General features: G+C 34.7%; 1 protein-coding gene and 1 long non-coding RNA gene across 3 annotated transcripts; both read right to left on the minus strand.

Annotated features, from left to right (window-relative positions):
* Positions 1–5,266: 5,266 nt before the first annotated feature.
* On the minus strand, positions 5,267–6,929 carry LOC145582165 (uncharacterized). The gene is made up of 2 exons (XR_014099805.1): positions 5,885–6,929; positions 5,267–5,813 (listed from the first exon to the last, which is right to left on the minus strand). It is a non-coding gene; the product is annotated as an uncharacterized LOC145582165 (long non-coding RNA).
* Positions 6,930–8,089: 1,160 nt separating this feature from the next.
* LOC145582166 (bidirectional sugar transporter SWEET17-like) lies at positions 8,090–14,464 on the minus strand. 2 transcript variants are annotated; one of them, XM_081639175.1, is made up of 6 exons: positions 14,379–14,464; positions 13,940–13,976; positions 13,629–13,836; positions 12,154–12,315; positions 8,884–9,003; positions 8,090–8,481 (listed from the first exon to the last, which is right to left on the minus strand). In XM_081639175.1, exons 2-6 carry the CDS (start codon positions 13,954–13,956, stop codon positions 8,305–8,307), a joined length of 684 nt encoding a protein of 227 aa, XP_081495301.1. In that variant the 5' UTR covers positions 13,957–13,976; positions 14,379–14,464; the 3' UTR covers positions 8,090–8,304. The 2 variants fall into 2 exon arrangements, with proteins under 2 accessions (XP_081495301.1, XP_081495300.1); XM_081639174.1 differs by lacking the exon at positions 14,379–14,464 and adding an exon at positions 14,092–14,220.
* Between the last annotated feature and the right edge of the window lie 3,625 nt (positions 14,465–18,089).

Below are 18,089 nucleotides of genomic sequence, written 5' to 3' on the forward strand. Positions count from 1 at the left end.
TTTCCTGGTTAGGAGCGCCCGCTCAAAAAACAGGAGCACCTGCTACAGATAAATTGCGCGCCCGCTCCTGTGTCTTTAAATGGTGGCAAATTCAGCACAGGGGAAGAGCGCTCGATCCTAGGAAGGTGCTCGCCCGCTCCTCAGAGAGGATCAAATTGTAGGAGCTTATGTAGGAGTGCCCGCTCCCTCGTGAGTGCATGCCCGCTTATAGTAAAATCAATCATTTTAAGAGGTTGACCTTGTGTGGAAGATCCTTTTATGAAAAAGGTGGCACAAAAGGACTTTATATGAAGATTGGGTTGTGAGGAGGGTCCGTTGACCGAATTCCGGCGTTGACCAAAGTTTTCTGGCCACTTAAAATCACGTGCGACTACTTAAGTGACCTAATTTTTTTTTTCTTTTTTTCCTTTCCCCTCTTTTTTCCTTCCCTTTCGTCACTTCAACTCCTCTGATGTGACTTGCTGCTACCCATTAATGGCGAATTAATGGTGAAAATGAATGTGGTTGGCGATTAACCCCATTAGGTAAGGCTTTAACTCTCTTCCTCTTTTGTCTCTTTCATAGTAGTAAAAAGTGTCAATATTTTTTTCCAAAAGAAGCTTATTTTGTTCTGTAAAAATGGTGAAGAGCAATCCGAAACGAAATAGCAAGGCAAAAGGGAAGAGCAAGTGTCACATCTTTTCATTCAAGCGTATAACCAGGTTCAGGTACATTTGTTCCAATTTTTAATTCTGTATTTTTTTGGCAAATTGCGTATTAAAATACTCAATGTTGGGAAAAAGCCAAACAATTAGGGTTAATTACCTAATTAAATAGTTGAATTAGTCTTTTATACTGTTTTAAGTGGTTGGATGTTGTTATTTTGTTGAAAATGTTCCCTTTTTTTTTGTGTATTTTCATAAAATTCGAAACCCTAGAATTGCTTTGTTGATTTTGTTGTGGTTAATTGTGTTGAAATGAGTACTTTGATGCTTGTTTATGTGATTGGTTGTTCAGGTTTAACTGCTCAGTTGAAGTGTTGAAAATGTGAAATCCAATTAATATAAGACTATATTGTGTTGGTAATTTTGTGACTAGAAAGGGGAAAAGAACTTATGAGTATGGTGATAGTGAGTATTATGGTTGGCATTGCACCCTAATGTCGAGGAAGTGTGTTACTTTGAATTTGTGGACAGGGTTAAGAAGGAATTAGGGTACATAGAAATGGGTGAGTTATGGTTTAGGAAGCATGGGTATAGCCTTTTCACATGGAGGGAGAGGTTGAAAGATGATAATGACATACCAAAATTCTTGTGTGCACCTGAGAAAGATGGCTGGTATCACCTTTATTTGGTACATGTGGCTGAATATGTAGACCCCAGGTTGCTTTTGTATGGTCCAGGTGTAGGATTCTACACTAATTTGAGGGTGGGTCCACATCATTAGGTAGTTATATATTAGGGTTGTCAAACGGGTCGTGTCGTGTCGGGTTCGTGTTCGTGTCGATATTAAACGGGTTGAAAAACCCTTAACCCAAACCTAACCCGTTTATTAAACGGGTTGAAAACCCTGACCCAAACCTAACCCGCTTATTAAACAGATTACCCGTGTAACCTTTTACCCACATAGTATGTAATAAACTAATTAATATTCAATTAAAAAAAAAAAAAAAACAGACATCATTAGTTCATTAAAGATACTACAACAATTTTAAGTTAGTAATTTTAACAATATATACCACAAGGGTTTAAAGTTAGTAGTTTTAACTATAACCATACATAAGAATTGTTTCAAATTAACCGCAAAATTAGATTTAATTTACAAAAGATGAAAATTATAATTTTTTTGCCAAATTAACCGCCAAAAGATTACCAAAATATATAAATGGTGTCAAGGTAATTTACAAAATCACAAGTTTTGAATAAAAATTTTCAGTTTTTTTTTACTACTCAATTAATAGATTAAGCGTGTCGAGTTCGGGTTGTCGTTCAACCCATTTATATAATCGGGTTATGCGTGTCAGTTTCGGGTTGAAAATTTCAACCCAAACCTAACCCGTTTGCTTTCATGTTGTGTCCGTGTCGACCCAATTATGTAAATGGGTTGAGAATTCTTGACCCAAATCCGCTAATTTCGGTTCGGGTTATCGTGTCGTGTCACCTTTTGACAGCCCTATTTTATATGTGCTGACTCACTTGCCACATCATTAGATAAGGATAGGGTATCTGTTGGGGGTGGGGGTGAGGGTGAGTCACAGTCAGGTCAAATTGATGACATAGGCCAGAAACAGAGTGCTTTAAATGAGGGAGCACATGGTAGTGACTGCAGGAACCCTAGATCTGGAAATATAAGCACACCCATTCCCACTTCTTCTCACAACCCTGTCATGAACAACAATGAAACTGCTGCCCCTCATTTGATAAACACACCCAGCCAACAGCCACCTCTTTCAACCCAGAAAAAAAAAAAAAAAAAAAAAGGAAGTTAGTCATCAATACACTCAACATCCACCTCTTTCTCTTGAATCCATTCCAAAACTAGGTGAAGAGAACCCTGGTATTCACAGTGATGAAGATGAGGATTCTGATGTGGTTTTGAGTGATCTTGATTTTGAAGATGAAAGTGATGATGACTTGTTTGCTGCCAATGTTGATGAGGAGATTACTGAAGATGTGAATAGAAGTTTAGGGAGTATTCAAACTAGGCAGCACATTCATAGAGGTGATGAGGGTGAAGCAGAAGTTGAAGATGATGATGAGTTAAATGATAGTCAGGATGAATTGGATAATCTAGTGGGTTTAAATGATGAAGAAGTAAGGTACCCTGTTTTTAACTTTGATGTGGAGTTCAAGAGTAAGATTAACCTTACTGTTGGGTTGAAGTTTGCTTCAAATGAGGTGTTTAGAAAGGCACTCAGACACCATGCAATAGAGAATGAATATAATTACATGTTTTTGCACAACAAGAGTAAGAGGATAACTGTGTTATGTGCCAAAAGGTGTGCATGTTATTTTGTTTCTGGAAAAATTTATGCTTGTAATTGTCCAACTAGAAGGAAGTGTTTGTTTAGGATACATGCTAAGAAATTGAAAGAGGAGGAGACTTTTCAAATTAAAAGTCTTATGCCGGAACATAAATGTGGGCATCAACACATAAATCCACAAATTACTAGTGAGTATTTGGCTGAGAGATACTTGGAGGATTGGAGGGATGACCCCACATATAAAATGAGTTCTTTTATGAAGAGAGTTAGAAGAGAATTAGGTGTAGAAGTTGGGTACTACAAGTGTTATTATGCAAAAAAGTTGGCATTGCAAATGATTCATGGGAATGCAAATTATGTTGAAGCAATAAAGAGGTTTAATCTAGGTAGTACTGCAGTTGTGAAAGTTCAAAACATAGACAACCCTCCACCCATATTTCAAAGAATGTACATTTGCTTGCAACCATGTAAAGAGGGATTCATGGCTGGTTACAGGCCAATTTTAGGTGTAGATGGATGTCACTTAAAAGGACCTTGGCCTGGTATTTTGCTTACTGCTGTAGCCAAAGATGGTAACAACAATATTTTCCCAGTTACCTGGGCTGTTGTAGAGACAGAGAGCTCAGAAACCTGGACTTGGTTTCTTGAGTTGCTAGTCAATGACATAAGCTATGTTGCTGCATTAGTGACCTGGGTGCATGAGGTAAGATCCGGTTACATTCATGAGTGACAGACAAAAGGTAACTTAAATGCTTTACTAAAATTGCTACCCAAGTGTGTAAATCCAATTTGTAACTTGATGAATGTTGCTTGCAGGGGCTGATTGATGCTTTCAAAACAGTTCTCCCAAATGCAGAAACAAGGTTTTGTTGCAGACATATTTGGCAAACTTTAAGCTCAAATTCCCAGCCAGATATACAAAGAGAGCTTCTGGAAGGCTGCAAGGAGTTCTACTAAGGTTTGTCTCTCTTACTAGTTTGATTCCTTATGCTTGACAAAGAATCAATTCATACATGTATTGATGTGTAGTTCTACTTCCATTCAGCATCAATTTGACAAACATATGCAAGAGATTAGGAAATTGAGTGAGGATGCTTTTCAATATCTTTCTGAGATACCAGTTTGTCACTGGTCTAGGCATGGCTTTAGTCCTAGGGAAAAGTCAGGGATGTTGCTGAACAATTGTTGTGAAAGTTTCAACAATGTCCTCAAGGAAGCTAGGACAAAGCCAATCTTGTCTTTAATGGAGTGGATCAGAAGTTATGTCATGAATAGAAGCTGTGCTAAGAGAGAAGGCTTTAAAGATTTTGAAGGCTTCATCATTCCATCAATTGTGAAGATGATTGAGAGAGGTTAGAAGCAGATTTGGAACATGAGAATTATTCAAGCAGACTTGCATGAACTTGAGGTGGATGATGAACAAGAGACATTTGTTGTTAATCTTCAAAACAAAACTTGTGGCTGCTACAGATGGACTTTGATGGGTATCCCATGTTGGCATGCCTTAGCTTGCATAGCCAAAAGAAGACTCAACTATGAAGATTTTGTACACCCAGATTATCATATTGCCACTTATGCTGCTACATATGCTCCACCATTTCATGCAATGCCTGGACATAACCAATAGGGGGAATCTGCTATGCCTCAGCCTCTGCCCCATGTTTATAGAATCATGCCAGGTAGACCCTCTAAAAAGAAAAGAAAGAAAGAACAAGGAGAGGGAACAAGGAAGAATGTGAAGAGAGCAAGGAAGACACATACATGTGGCAGATGTGGTGGTAAAGGGAACAATGCCAAGAAATGTTTCAGGCGTGTGCAACCATCACCACCTCAAAACAAAAGTGGTAGGCCTAGGAAGGAAAAAGCCACATCAGTCAACAGCCACTGTCTCAAGGTCACAGCAGTCACAACCAATGTCTCAAGCTCCACCTCTATCTCAAACATCAACACAGCCTTCCCAGCTTACACTTACTCCATCTGCAGCAACTTAGGCAAGAGGCAAGCAGAAGAGTCAAGAAAAAGGCAAGCAGAAGGTTCTTCCTCCTAACCCCAAATCCAAGAAGCAGAAGACAACATCTATTAGTGCTATACAGAAGGGTCAGCCTCACAACCTTAGATGTTAGCATAAAAAAAGTTTCGTGTCTTGTATGTCACTCATGTTTAAGTGACTTTTGATGTTTATGTATGGAAGAATTTGATATCCTTTTGATGTTTTGTGCAAGGACAAGTTTGATAGCCTTTTGAAACTTTGTGTTGAATTTTGAATGCTTTTGGAATGAAGTAAGCATTAATATTAAAGCATAATATTTCCAAATATGTGTTTATTTCATTTCATTGATAATATCATCCAAATTGGTTCATTACACCTTTCAAATACATTGATAAAACCTAACCAACTAATACAACCTTAACCAAACACTTTTACAACAACACCACTAACTAAAACTGACACAATTGCACTAAACAGTAGCAAAATGAACAACTGATCATTACTAATCACACCATCTCTAGCACCCACAGTGTATGCAATTGCATTTCTAGGCATTTGTTGAACCTGCTCACTCAGTCTTATTTTCTCATGCTCCAAACATTTAATTCTAGCCTTAAGGACATTTTGATCGGTCACCATCCTTTGTTTCTTAGCCAATAACACATCTATCACATCCTTCTGCCAATCAACCATGTCACTGTCAATCCACTGAAAATAATCACAACCACTTTGCCCTGTTTCAAATTGAAAAACTTGCAAGACCAAAACCTCCTTCTTGGGTTTTCATGAGTCCACGATGTTCTCTTGGAAACTGGGAGACCGCAATTACACCTCTTCATCACTATGCGCAGCTATAATCTTCTACAAAAAACAATGATAAATTACAAAATTGCAAAACAAAATCTGAAATTGAGAAAGGATTCTCACCTTACCTGAATCGCCTTGTGTTTATAGGCTTTGATTGCCCTTCAATTGTGATTTGAATGATAAGAATTCAAGAATTCTGAGTTGTCTGGGCTAAAGTTAGGGTTTTAATTGGGAAAACACAAACTATTGGGTGCGGGCACCCGCACCCAAGTATTTGTGCGGCCAACCTCTTTTCCCTTCTCTTTCTTTCTCCTTCTTATTTTCCCTCTTTCTCTCTCCTTTGCTCCTCCTTTTTTCCAAGTAAAATCAAAATAAAAAAAATTCACAATTTTATAAAACAATCAAAATTGATCCAAGTTGATTTGCTATTGAATCGAAGATGATTTGCTCGGTCAGAAACAGGTGACGGATGCGTGGTTATGGCAGAAGAGGGGGTGTTTGCTGGTGGTGGAGGTGAGTGCGAATCGGTGGTGGTGGAGGCAAGTGCGCTCGCTGCTATTTTCGTGGTTGCGAACTCCGCCTGGGTGCAAATTGTTGGTGGTTTGCGTGGTTGGGCTGGGATTTGGCGTGGTTGCGATAGGAAGAAGAGAAAGTGGTAGTGCGTGGTTGTGTTGGTGGTTGGTGCGGAGTGTTGGTGCGGTGGCTGTTTTGTTTGGGTTAGTTGGTGGCGTGGAAGATGGGAGTAAAGGAGGAGGTTGGTGGTGATGTTGAGTATCATTGCCACGTGAGGCCCTCGAGGATATGTAATTGTTGTTCAATTGGGAGTTAAAAATTGCACGTTATTGCTAATATATTTTACGAGGTTAAGGGTGATCCTAATCTACTATTTTATTATCATCAAACACAAGCACGTACACAACCCCTTCTATAAAAGGATACTCCTCGTCTCTTCTTATCCATCATTAAAAAAAAATTAAAAAAAAAATAAAAAAAAACAGATAATTTGTTGAGTAAAAGATGGGAGCAAAGGAGGAGGTTGGTGGTGATGGGTGCGGATTGGTGGCGAGAAGAAGGTTACGAGGCTGAAGGGGTTATGCATGAGTTGGGTGTTTGATTTTTAGCATTTTGGGTAAAATGGGTTGACTGATACATTTGAAAGAGAGAGAAAGAAAGAGAGGAAGAGGAGAGATAAGAAAATAAAAATATTGTAGTATGTTGTTAATCATTTTAGCCAATAAATATATAAGTCAACAAAAGATGCATATTAGCTAATCAGAGCAGTATATCAGCCAATAAAAGGTACTTATCAGCCAACAGAAGGAGTATATAAGCCAACAAGAGGAGTATATAAGCCAACAAAAAATACATATAAGCCAACAAGAGAAGTATATCAGCCAACAAATTAAAAATACGTATAAGGCAACAAGAGAAGTATATCAGCCAACAAAAAATACATATAAGCCAACAGAAGAAACATATCAGCCAACAAATGAAGCATATCAGCCAACAAATGAAGCGTACCAACCAACAAATGAAGTGTATCAGCCAACAAAAGCAACAGGTAAGCCAACAAAATAAATATATCAGCTTAATGAAACATATAAGTCAACAATTAAAATATACATATCAACTAACTAAATAAATATATCGGCCAACTAAAGAAAAAAATATAAGCCAAATTATGTCTGATATCAGGCAACAAAAGGAAAAAAAAAAGTATCCAACAAAAGAAATATATTAGTCAAACCAAAAACTATATCAGCCAAGAAATGAAACATATCAACCAACGAGTAAAATATATCAGCCAAGCTTCCCGCACCAAACAGTTCGTGCGTCCGTACGCACGCAATACCTTCTCTTGGGGAACAGGGGGAAATCGAGGGGAAATAGAGGGAATAAGAGGGAAAAGGAAAGAAAAGAAAAAAAAAATTAGGTCGCTTAAGTAGTCGCACGTGATTTTAAGTGGCCGGAAAATTTTGGTCAACGCCGGAGTTCGGTCAACGGACCCTCCTCACAACCCAATCTTTATATAAGGTCCTTTTGTGCCACCTTTTTCATAAAAGGACCCTCCACACAAGGTCGATCTCTTAAAAGGACCTTCCTTTTTCATTTTTTTATTTTTTTTATTTTTTTTATGTCAATATGGTTTGATGCAGGACCAAGTAGTCATAAGCTTTTATACTCTTTCAACACTTGTTGCTTTATATATCTATCCATGATTAGTGGTAGAATTCTTTGTGTATATGAATAGTGAATCAATAAATTCTAGGGTTGTTTGGCTGATATTCAATAATCGATTTCATTAATAAATTATGTCGAGGTTTTGGGTATTTGATTCCTAAAAATAGCAAAAACTTCATTTTACTATTTACACGAGTAAATATACATACCACACTCTTTCACCATGACATTTTTTTATACAATACAAGACCAAAAAAATACACTCGCCAATTAAATAGTCGCATTAGGTTTATTTTTATATCAAATACAAATTAATCTTACGAAAAAAAAAACGTGATTGATTGTACTTAGTTCTTTCAAAGATTCACCAATTCACTTTTTTCTTTGGTGGTTGATTTGAAGATGAGATGAGATTTGCTTGTGAACCTTCCTCAATTAGCCTTTCTGATAAGTCGTTCTTGTTGAAAGGCTTAGCATTTCTGTAGATAGCGTAGAGGACTAGCTGTAAAACTCCAAGAAAACATCCAATTCCATTTGGCACCTGTTGAATAACAATTTTTTTGTGTCAAAAAATAATGAAATATCACTCAATGTGATGTATGTGTTGACTTCATGCAACTTACTAATTTAAAGAGACTAGCTAGCCATAACGAAATGCTTGAACTCTTAATACCAAGGCTTATTCGATAGTTGCTTTTAAGTAACCATTAGGTATTGAATAGCTTGAGTGTTTAGTCGTAGATTAGTCTCAATTTACAATTTCTTAACATTAAAATTTTGTATATTTTGCTTAATAAAAACATACAAAATAAGTGATTGATATCTTTCATTGACAAGCATAAAATGAGAAATAAATGTTACTGGAAATAAAAGGGGGTAGATTGTAGCAAATGATCTAATAGCATGTACTTCTTGAAAAAGAGATAAGGGTACATAGGCTTACCATAAGGTAAAAATCCCGTCGAAGCACAGCATAGAATGTCCAAGTTGCTCCATTCAAGAAGAGGAAGAATGATAGAAGGAATGGCATGTACTCTACACTTTTGGTTGTCACCACTGTTTTCTGAATACAAATCACACAAGAAATGAGCTTTCTTACTTAAAATGGTACGAAATGAAAATCCAATATGTAAGAGGGTGTTAATCTTTTTAAAAAAAAAAAAAAAAAAATTTAAATATGTATATGTAAGTATGATATGATATTTTTTAAAATTAATTTTATTATTATTTTTTTCATCACATGAACGATACATTGTAAAAGGTTTTCTTTTTTATAGGAAAAATACACCGATGTTAATTATTACTTCCTCTGTTTTTTAAATATTGCACCACTTGTCTTTTAAGGAAGAAGTTTCACAAATATTGCACCATATCCATTTTAGGAAAGAAAATATTTATGTTTACACTACAAATACCTTATATACCCTTACATTTAAACATTTGATTCTCTACTTTATGTTTATAATCACATAGGCACTTTTGCACTTTTACCTTTCTCTCTCTTCCTTATTCCCACTAACAAAATTTGTGTCCAACCCTTATGGTGCAATATTAAAAGAATGGAGGAAGTAAAAAAAAAATAAATAAAAAATAAAAAAAACTAGTGGTTAATTTGGTTATCCTATATTCCTAGTTTCCTATCTCGGAGAAGAAAAATATCTGTATAAATTATCTCTGTTGATTTATACTCCCTCCGTTTTTAAATACTTGCTGCATTTCTCCCTGCGCGGAGTTTTAGGAGAAATTGAAAAAAGTAATAAAATATAGAGGTAGTGGGGTAGGTGGAAGAATAAAAAATTGTAAAAAGTAAAAGTAGTGGAGAGAATTGGAGAAGAGAGAACATGAAATTAATAAAATATGATTAATAATGGGTCCACTAGGTGGGAGAAATCAATTAAATATTGTAAAAGCTTTCTAAATAAGGAAATGAAGCAAGTATTTAAAAACGGCCGAAAAAGGATAGTGGAGCAAGTATTTAAAAACGGAGGGAGTAAGTAACAAAAGTAGTAAGGGGTCGTTTGGTTCGCACGAGGTAATCAGAATGGAATGAACAGAGGGAAAGGAAGGGAATTCAATGAAAAACCCTCAAATTTGTTATGTTGTTTGTTTTGAATAACAAAGGAAAAAAAAACTACCACTTCCACCACCACACCACCACCACACAAGACCTATTATCTACTTTCTCCAGCCACCATACCACTCACCGCCCCTCCCCCACCACTCGCCACCCCTTCCCCGCCACCTATCGCCGAAGCTCCTCCAGCCCTCGCCGAAAATCCCCTTCCCCGAAAAACTCCCCCACTCCCGCAAAACCCTAAAAACTCACCCCTTTCCCCGTAAAACAGCCGGTCGACCCTCTTTCCACCCTCGAAACCCTAGCTTCTAGGGTTTTAAGGGTGGGAGGACGACCGTTTGGCTGTTTTACGGGGAAGGGGAGGTGAGTGTTTAGGGGTTTTGTGGGAGTGAGGGAATTTTTCGAGAGAGGGGATCGCCGGCGAGGGATGGGGAAGCTCCGGCGATCGGCGGGGGAGATCCGAGGAGGGACGACGAAGGTGCGGCAATGGTGGCTGGGTGGTGGGGATAGGGTAGGATGGCGGTGCCTGGTTTGGATATGTTGGTGTTGTGGTGGCTAAGGAAAGGGAATGGAAAAGTCTAGGGGGTGGGGAATGAAGTTGGAAGGATTTGGGGTAATGGAGGGGGTAAAGGAAATGGGAAAAAATGCCAAACAAAAACAACAAAGGGAATCAGGGTAGTTGATTCTCATTCTCTTTGATAAATACCCCCAACCAAACGACCCCTAAATACAGTTTTTAAGAATTTAATACGAAGTATAAGACTTTGTCAATGCTACTTACCTTAAGAAAAACTAAAATTCCATATTGCCCACCAAACCAATCAAACCAATTTGACTGATTACATATAAGTATTTACATTTAGGTAATGGCCATAATGCTACTTTTTCTCTCCCTACAATACTTCAATTTTATTAATCATTGAACATTTCTATCTCTTGGAGTGTTGTGCACACGCTGGGTTACAATCCAATGACAGAAAAATTTGGATAAGAACAAAATCGGACAGCTGCATTGCCAATTTTTATATTATATATACGTGAAACATGTGATTATGTGAATGATTAATTAAGAAAGAAAGAAGTACAAAGTAATAAAAATAGTAAATTAAAAATGAATTAAGAAATTAATTAAATCAGGGATTTAACCAAAACCTACCAACCACAAAGTAAATGAATTTCTTACATAATATTATTAAACCAACTCAACCACCAACAAAATCTGTAATTTGGCACAAAATGTTATTTCTAACTAATAGAGAATAAGAAAATCTACAATAAAATACTCGTAAATTAGTATAACAAATCTTATATATATATATATATATATATATATATATATATATATATAAGGGGAGTTTTTTCCCGAGTTTTTAGAGAGTCACGTAAGATTTAATTTTTTCAGCGCGCCATGTAGGGTAATAAATTTTAGTGGTAGCCAATTAAATACGAGATTATTAATTTTTTTTAGAATTAAATAATTTAAATGACATGTAAGTAAAATTGGCGAATGAGATTTCCCAGTTTAAATTAATTAAATATAAAATATTATCTTTTGATATCTGGAATTTTATCTAAATATATAACAAATTTTAGCACATAAATATATATATTAAAAAAATTATTTAAAAAATTCAAACAAACCGTACATCGCACGGGTTTCATTTAGTACCTATTATTTGTATGTTAAAGATTTTTTTTTTTTTTTAAGCTAGATTTTTCGTTCTACAGTTATAATTTTCTTTCAAATTTCTTACTTACATGTTAAATATTTTACAATGCTAAATTTTTTTACCAATTGCTCTAAAAATACACCTTTGTTTCCTAACATTGACATTTCTATTTTACAATGTTTCATAATATATAAAGGATTTATTGAGTAAAAACAAATGGAGTACTATACTACCTCCATTTCAGATTATTTGTAACAGTTGAATTTTTTTTAGATACAAAAAATTCAATTATTGTACTACCTCCGTTTTTTATGATATGCAATAAAGGGGCATTACTTTTAAGACATAAAGTATTCCTTTATAGTGTAGTATAAGAAATAGAGGTAGTACATAATATGAAACATCGGTAATTTTAAATTGATGCGCATTTGCACTTTAAAAATAATGAAATAACGAGTGATAAACGTACCATTGCAGCAAGAGGAGAGCCATACATGACGACATTAAGGCCGGCACATAAAAAACCTAAAGCATCAATTTGATATTTCTGTTGTAATGCCAGCTTTGGTACTATTATTGCTGCTGCCAAAAATCCCAAATCTAATAGACCCGCAAGTATCCAAGTCTTTACCTGCAATTATTAATTATAATACAATTTATATTAAATTACGCACGCACCATAATTAAAATGCCTACTGTTCATGATAATGACATTTATGAACCATTCTCAATTTCTCATCATACAAATTTTAAATATCTAGCAAGTTATCACAAATCATATTGCAAGTGTTGGGGCCAATATTTTCTTTTCACATTGTTGTTTAGTAACACAACAATAATTTATAATGTGTAGCTTACTATCTCCAATGGATAATATGTGGTGCTAAATCTTTGTTGTCAAACTTTAAGGAAAAAAAAAAAAAAAACAACTTTGGTTAGTTTTTGCAATCTCATTATATCTGGTATTCTCGTATTGCAACATTTACATTTTTCTCTACTCATTTCTAGGTTCATGTATTTATAATACGTGGAAAGAACATTACAGATGTAAGGGGAGGTTGGAAATTCGGGTTTTTGGTATAATTTGATTGATGAGAATGTTTACCATTCCCCCTATGTGAGGCACACACGAATACACGTAATCATTGTTCATGCCAATAGATTTCAAATCAATCATATTGATCCATAAACATTCAAGACAGTGCTTATAGAGTTATAGATAATAATCCAAGTTTCATAAACTTTGCAAAAGTACAATTTAATAAAAATTTGGGAGGTTAACTTATTCCCACTAATATGAGCATGCAAAACACAAATTCTTATACCACATGATTCACGAAACAAATATAATTTAAATTAGTAACTACTTTTATAAAGCAATTATGAATCTAACAAAAAGAAATCAACATTACTAGAGAGATATACATCAAAATCGAAATGTTTTGTTTAGTATAATCTAGCTTACATCATTTGATAAACTACACATAATAATCTTGATCAAACTTACATCAATTGTAGTATATATTTTCAAAAAAAGAAAAAAGCTACAAATATATATAATAAATTTGAATAAACTAGATTAGAAAACAAAAATGAAAAGTCAATGGATAACAAAAGCATGTTTTTAACTTTATGATAAGCAAATTAAGATGACAAGGGTGGCATATTTATGCACATAGATCAAACTAATAAAACAATATGCTTATAAATCTTAAACTGAGAGTGAGGGATAGATCAAGTGGTTAGAGCTTCCTTCTCGGTTCCATGAGATCCTGTGATCAATTCTTACCCTGTCCTTTTGACTCTCTAAACACTAAAAAATAAATCTTAATCTACCTTTATCCCACTAAGATTGCATCAATTGACCTAATAACCTCTTACAAAAAATAATTAAATGAAGTAATCTTAGTGCAACGGAGTAAGTATGTTTAGATAGCTTCTTACCTTCAATCTGCGAGGGGCAAAAATGAGGAACACAATAACGTAGATGATCTCGACAACGACACCGAACCCGTTAATGGTAGATACAAGATATTCAGGCTTGATAAGGCCATAGTAAGTCCATAAGGAAGCATTCAAAAGTGTACATATGTATGGAATACTTTCAAAGTTTTCTGTGGATCGATGCTCTATTATCCTCTTGAACGTTGACCTGCATGAAATTAAATTAATCACAATAATTTTCATCAATATCTCTGTTTATTATTTATGATCAAATAATCAAGCAATAATAAATGAAAATCTAAAGCACTTACACTGGAGAAAGAAACATGAGTAATGAAATTACATTGCCTTCAAAAAAATAAAAATAAATATGTTAATTATGAATATAATTGACCCTTCAAAAAAAAATTATGAATATAATTAACATTTTTTAGGATTAAGCTAATTATTGCTATATTGTTACCAATGACTCCAACATAGAAGCTTAAATCTGCCATTTCACTTATTTTTTTTTTTATTATTTTGTTTTTTGGGAAAAAAAACGTTGAAATAATTTGGTAGAACTATGGTTTGGACTTTGGAAGGTGGTGATGATGATCAGGTGAAAAGAGAAAGAAAAAGAGAAAGGGATTGTTTTAATTAAAGGGGAAAAGGCAACTAGCCACTAGGCTTTGTGTTTGTAAAATAAAATCATTTATAAAAAGTATTGTAGTGCAAGTATAATACTTATAAATTAAATGTGGACCGCACCATATCAAATAACATTAATAAAATGGAACGTAGCTTTCGTGCAGAATTTTTTTGTGTTGTTTTATTACTTATGCTTGACCAAGTTGATTTTGTTATTATTTTAGTTATTTGATTTTGGTGGATAGACGGTGAGCTTTTATCATAATTTACGAGGCTTTTTTTTAAATAGCTATGTATACATATGTACAATTTAATAAGATTTCCCACTGTCCTACATGTTACAATTAAAGGATAGCATGATTTTTTTTTTCCCCCTCTAGTAGAGTGAACCTATTTTTGGACGGGGTTTAATAATAATAATAATTATAATAATAATAAATATTACTTCCTCCATCCCATAATACATGAGATGTTAGACTTTTTCACTATTCATGCATTAACTTGGCTTTCACAAGAAAGCATCTCGAAAGTTCCAAAATCTATGGTTGGATGTCTCACTTGAACTCTATCCCCTGCTAGCATAAAAAGTAGTGCTTTTCGGGCAGCGAGTCAGATTTTGGAATGTCTTGACCATAATTTTTTTTACTAACATAATAAAAAACATATTTTATTATAAAATATGTTGTTAGATAGGTATTAATATAAAGAAAATTTTGATTTTTAACACCTCCAAAAAACCACTTATTTGCTGCTTTTACCGCCTCCAAAAAAAAAAAAAAAAAAAAAAAAAAAAAAAAAAAAAAAAATTTACCACCAACAAAATTTTCAAAAATTGGATTTCACCACCAACTAACGGCTTCCGTCCATGAATCCGTTAGTAGGGCCCACATTTTTTTACGTTTCCTCTTCATCTTCCCTAATCTTCCATGTCGTCGAAATTAGGTGGTGGCTAGGGTTTTAGTAGTGCGGAATTTTATGGTGACTAGGATTTTAGGAGCGGTCGGAATTCGGTAGGAGGGGGCTTTATGGGTGGTCGGAATTCGAAGGCTAGGGTTTTGAGGTCGGAAATTGGAGGAATGGGGTCGGAATCCGATAGGGGGGGTCGAAATCTGTTGGTGGTGCATTGTGTGGTGCGGTGGTTGTGGCTGTGGTTGTGCGATGGTTGTGGCTGTGCGGTGGCGAGTTGGTGGTGGGGCTAGTAGCCAGTCCAGCGGTGGGGTTGGTAACCGGTCCGACGGTGGCGCTGGTGTCGGTCTGGTGGTGGGGCTAGTAATCGGTTGGTGGTTGGGTTTTATTTTATTTTATTATTTTTTTAAAAAAAAAAAATTTACCCAATAATATACTGGCACGTGTACATGGTAGGTTCCACTAACGGATTTATGGACAAAATCCGTTAGTTTGAGGTGATTGGTGGTAAAAGCCAGCTTTCCTTTTTTTTTTTTCTATGATGGTAAAATAAAACTTTTTTTTATGGAGGTGGTAAAAACAAATAAGTGGTTTTTTGGAGGTGGTAAAAATCAAAATTTCCTAATATAAATTTTCATAATATAGTTTTAAACATAATTTTAATTAATATTTAATTATGTTAAAATAAAGTCAAACTAATGCATTAGCATGTGTGTAATATTTACTATGTCATGTATTGTGGGACAGAGGGAGTATATTTATAGGAAGTCGATTTTCATTCAAGGTTTGGAAAGTCGGTAAAAGTTAAAAAGTCACTCCTAAATTATTGTACCTCAAATAATGGGTGACTCGCTAAACAAAGACTCTTCACCTTATAAAGTAAGTATCAGGTTTAATAAGTTAAGATAAGTTACAATAAGGTCCAATAAGTTTTAATAAGCTCTAATATATAAGTTCAATAAGATTTAATAAGTTCTAATGAATAAGGTTTAATAAGTTCTAATTAAGTCTAATAATAAGGTCCAATAAGTTTAAATAAGGTCTAATAAGTTTTAATAAGTTCAATCAGGTCTAATAAGTTCCAATAAATTCAATCAAGTCTAATAAGTATAATAACGTCTAAAAAGTTAGAAAAATTGCCCGCAATAATCCCACCTTTGGACCGTCCACTAAAAATAATCCAAGAATAATCCCACATTGGATTATTTTTAAATAATCCGATCTTTATACCCAATCCCGCTCAAATTGGCCCAACTAATTATTTAACTTGTTATAACAAGTTACCAGACACTACCCAACCTGTGATTGGTAAAAAAAATACTAATTTCAAATAAATAAAATAAACAAAAAACTAAAAAAAAATTGAAAAATAAAAAAAGCCCAACCACCACCTACTAGTTACTTTCCAGACCTCTCCCTCCCTACCAGCAGCTGTCGACCGACGATCACCTCCCTCTCGCGTCGCCGGCGACCTTATCCCCTCCGTTTCCCCGTTCCCGTCTCTAAACCCAACCACCTAATTAAACGACACCCAAACTTGTTGGAAACTTGGCTTAGTGTCTCTTAGATATGCTTGATGGTTTCAGGTGGAACTTTTTTATTAATATCTTCAACTTTCTCCATTCGATTGGTGATTTGAGTCCTTTGATGAGCTTGGCAAGACCTTCCATGGTCTTTTGGAGTTTTTCAACATCTTCTTGTTTGGCCGACATTGGTTTCCTTTTCCTTCGAACCATGTTGTATAGAAGATCTCTTGTATATAGGAGTTATCTCGAACTAATTAAGCGCCCTTCTTTCCTTGACCAAAAGCTGTGAAAAGTGAAACCATGGACACTTCTTGTTAATCACATGACTCGATCTCAATTTAACGTGCATAGATGGGGAAAGATATATATGGGAAAAGCATGTAAGAGGAAAGTATACAGGAAAGGTATATTTTTATAGGGTAATTATGTGAATGTGGAAAGTGTTTAAGAAGGAAAGTGTAAAGTATGTAATGTATGAAAGTATGTAGGAATGTTTATGTGAAAAGATATGGAAAACATTTAGGAATAGGAAGGACCCTCAACTCAAATGACAGAAAGGATAAGAAATTCATGGACCTAAGACTTAGTCATGGTGTGAAAAAAAGCTATGTATAAAGTATTTGCAAAGACTCGTGAGCGGAAGTGATACTTATAAGACTCGTGTCATGACCGTGTGACTAGACATGTGATTAGAATACAGTTCATTTGATATCGATGTATACTTAATTTTACTGCATACATCGTATAATTAGTATTTTGTAAACTTAAATGTAATATAATTTTTATGTTTCTTAATTGCTCAGTTTCAAACCCACTGTCCTAAAATTAGAATATTGTTCATTTGATATCGATGTATACTTGCGGATTGACATACCAGAAACATAAGATGAGTTTGAGATAACTCGAATAACATTCAAGAAGAATTAATTTCATCTACTGTTGTCTTCAAATTTAAAGCCAAATTACTAGGGGCGGATCTAAGTTATTAATTACAAATATTTTAAAAATGGATAAATAATGATTTATTTAACATTGAATTATTTAACAAGAAAAAAATATATGAAAATTATGAGTACTCTATTGATAAACTTAATTATGTGTGTCAATATAATGTATATATACAATTTCACGTAATTTCTTAATAAATAAATAATAAAATAATTTGTTTCATGTTGATTGAATCCATCAATAAAATTGTCGGATTCGCCATTTTCATTTATAGAAGTTTGTAGAAAAATTTGGACAATTATAAAAGGTGTTAAGGAAGAGGTTGTGTTATGTAGCCATTAGTTCACAAACTTCTTTCTATGTTGTCTGAACAGGAAAAATTAGGTCATTACTAATCCCCTAATCCAAAATGAATTTATAACTTAAACGATTAGACACTAAAGCAAGTCTA

The sequence above is a fragment of the Chenopodium album genome, chromosome 15, assembly GCF_948465745.1.
Source record: "Chenopodium album chromosome 15, dcCheAlbu1.1, whole genome shotgun sequence".
Lineage (NCBI taxonomy): Eukaryota > Viridiplantae > Streptophyta > Magnoliopsida > Caryophyllales > Amaranthaceae > Chenopodium > Chenopodium album.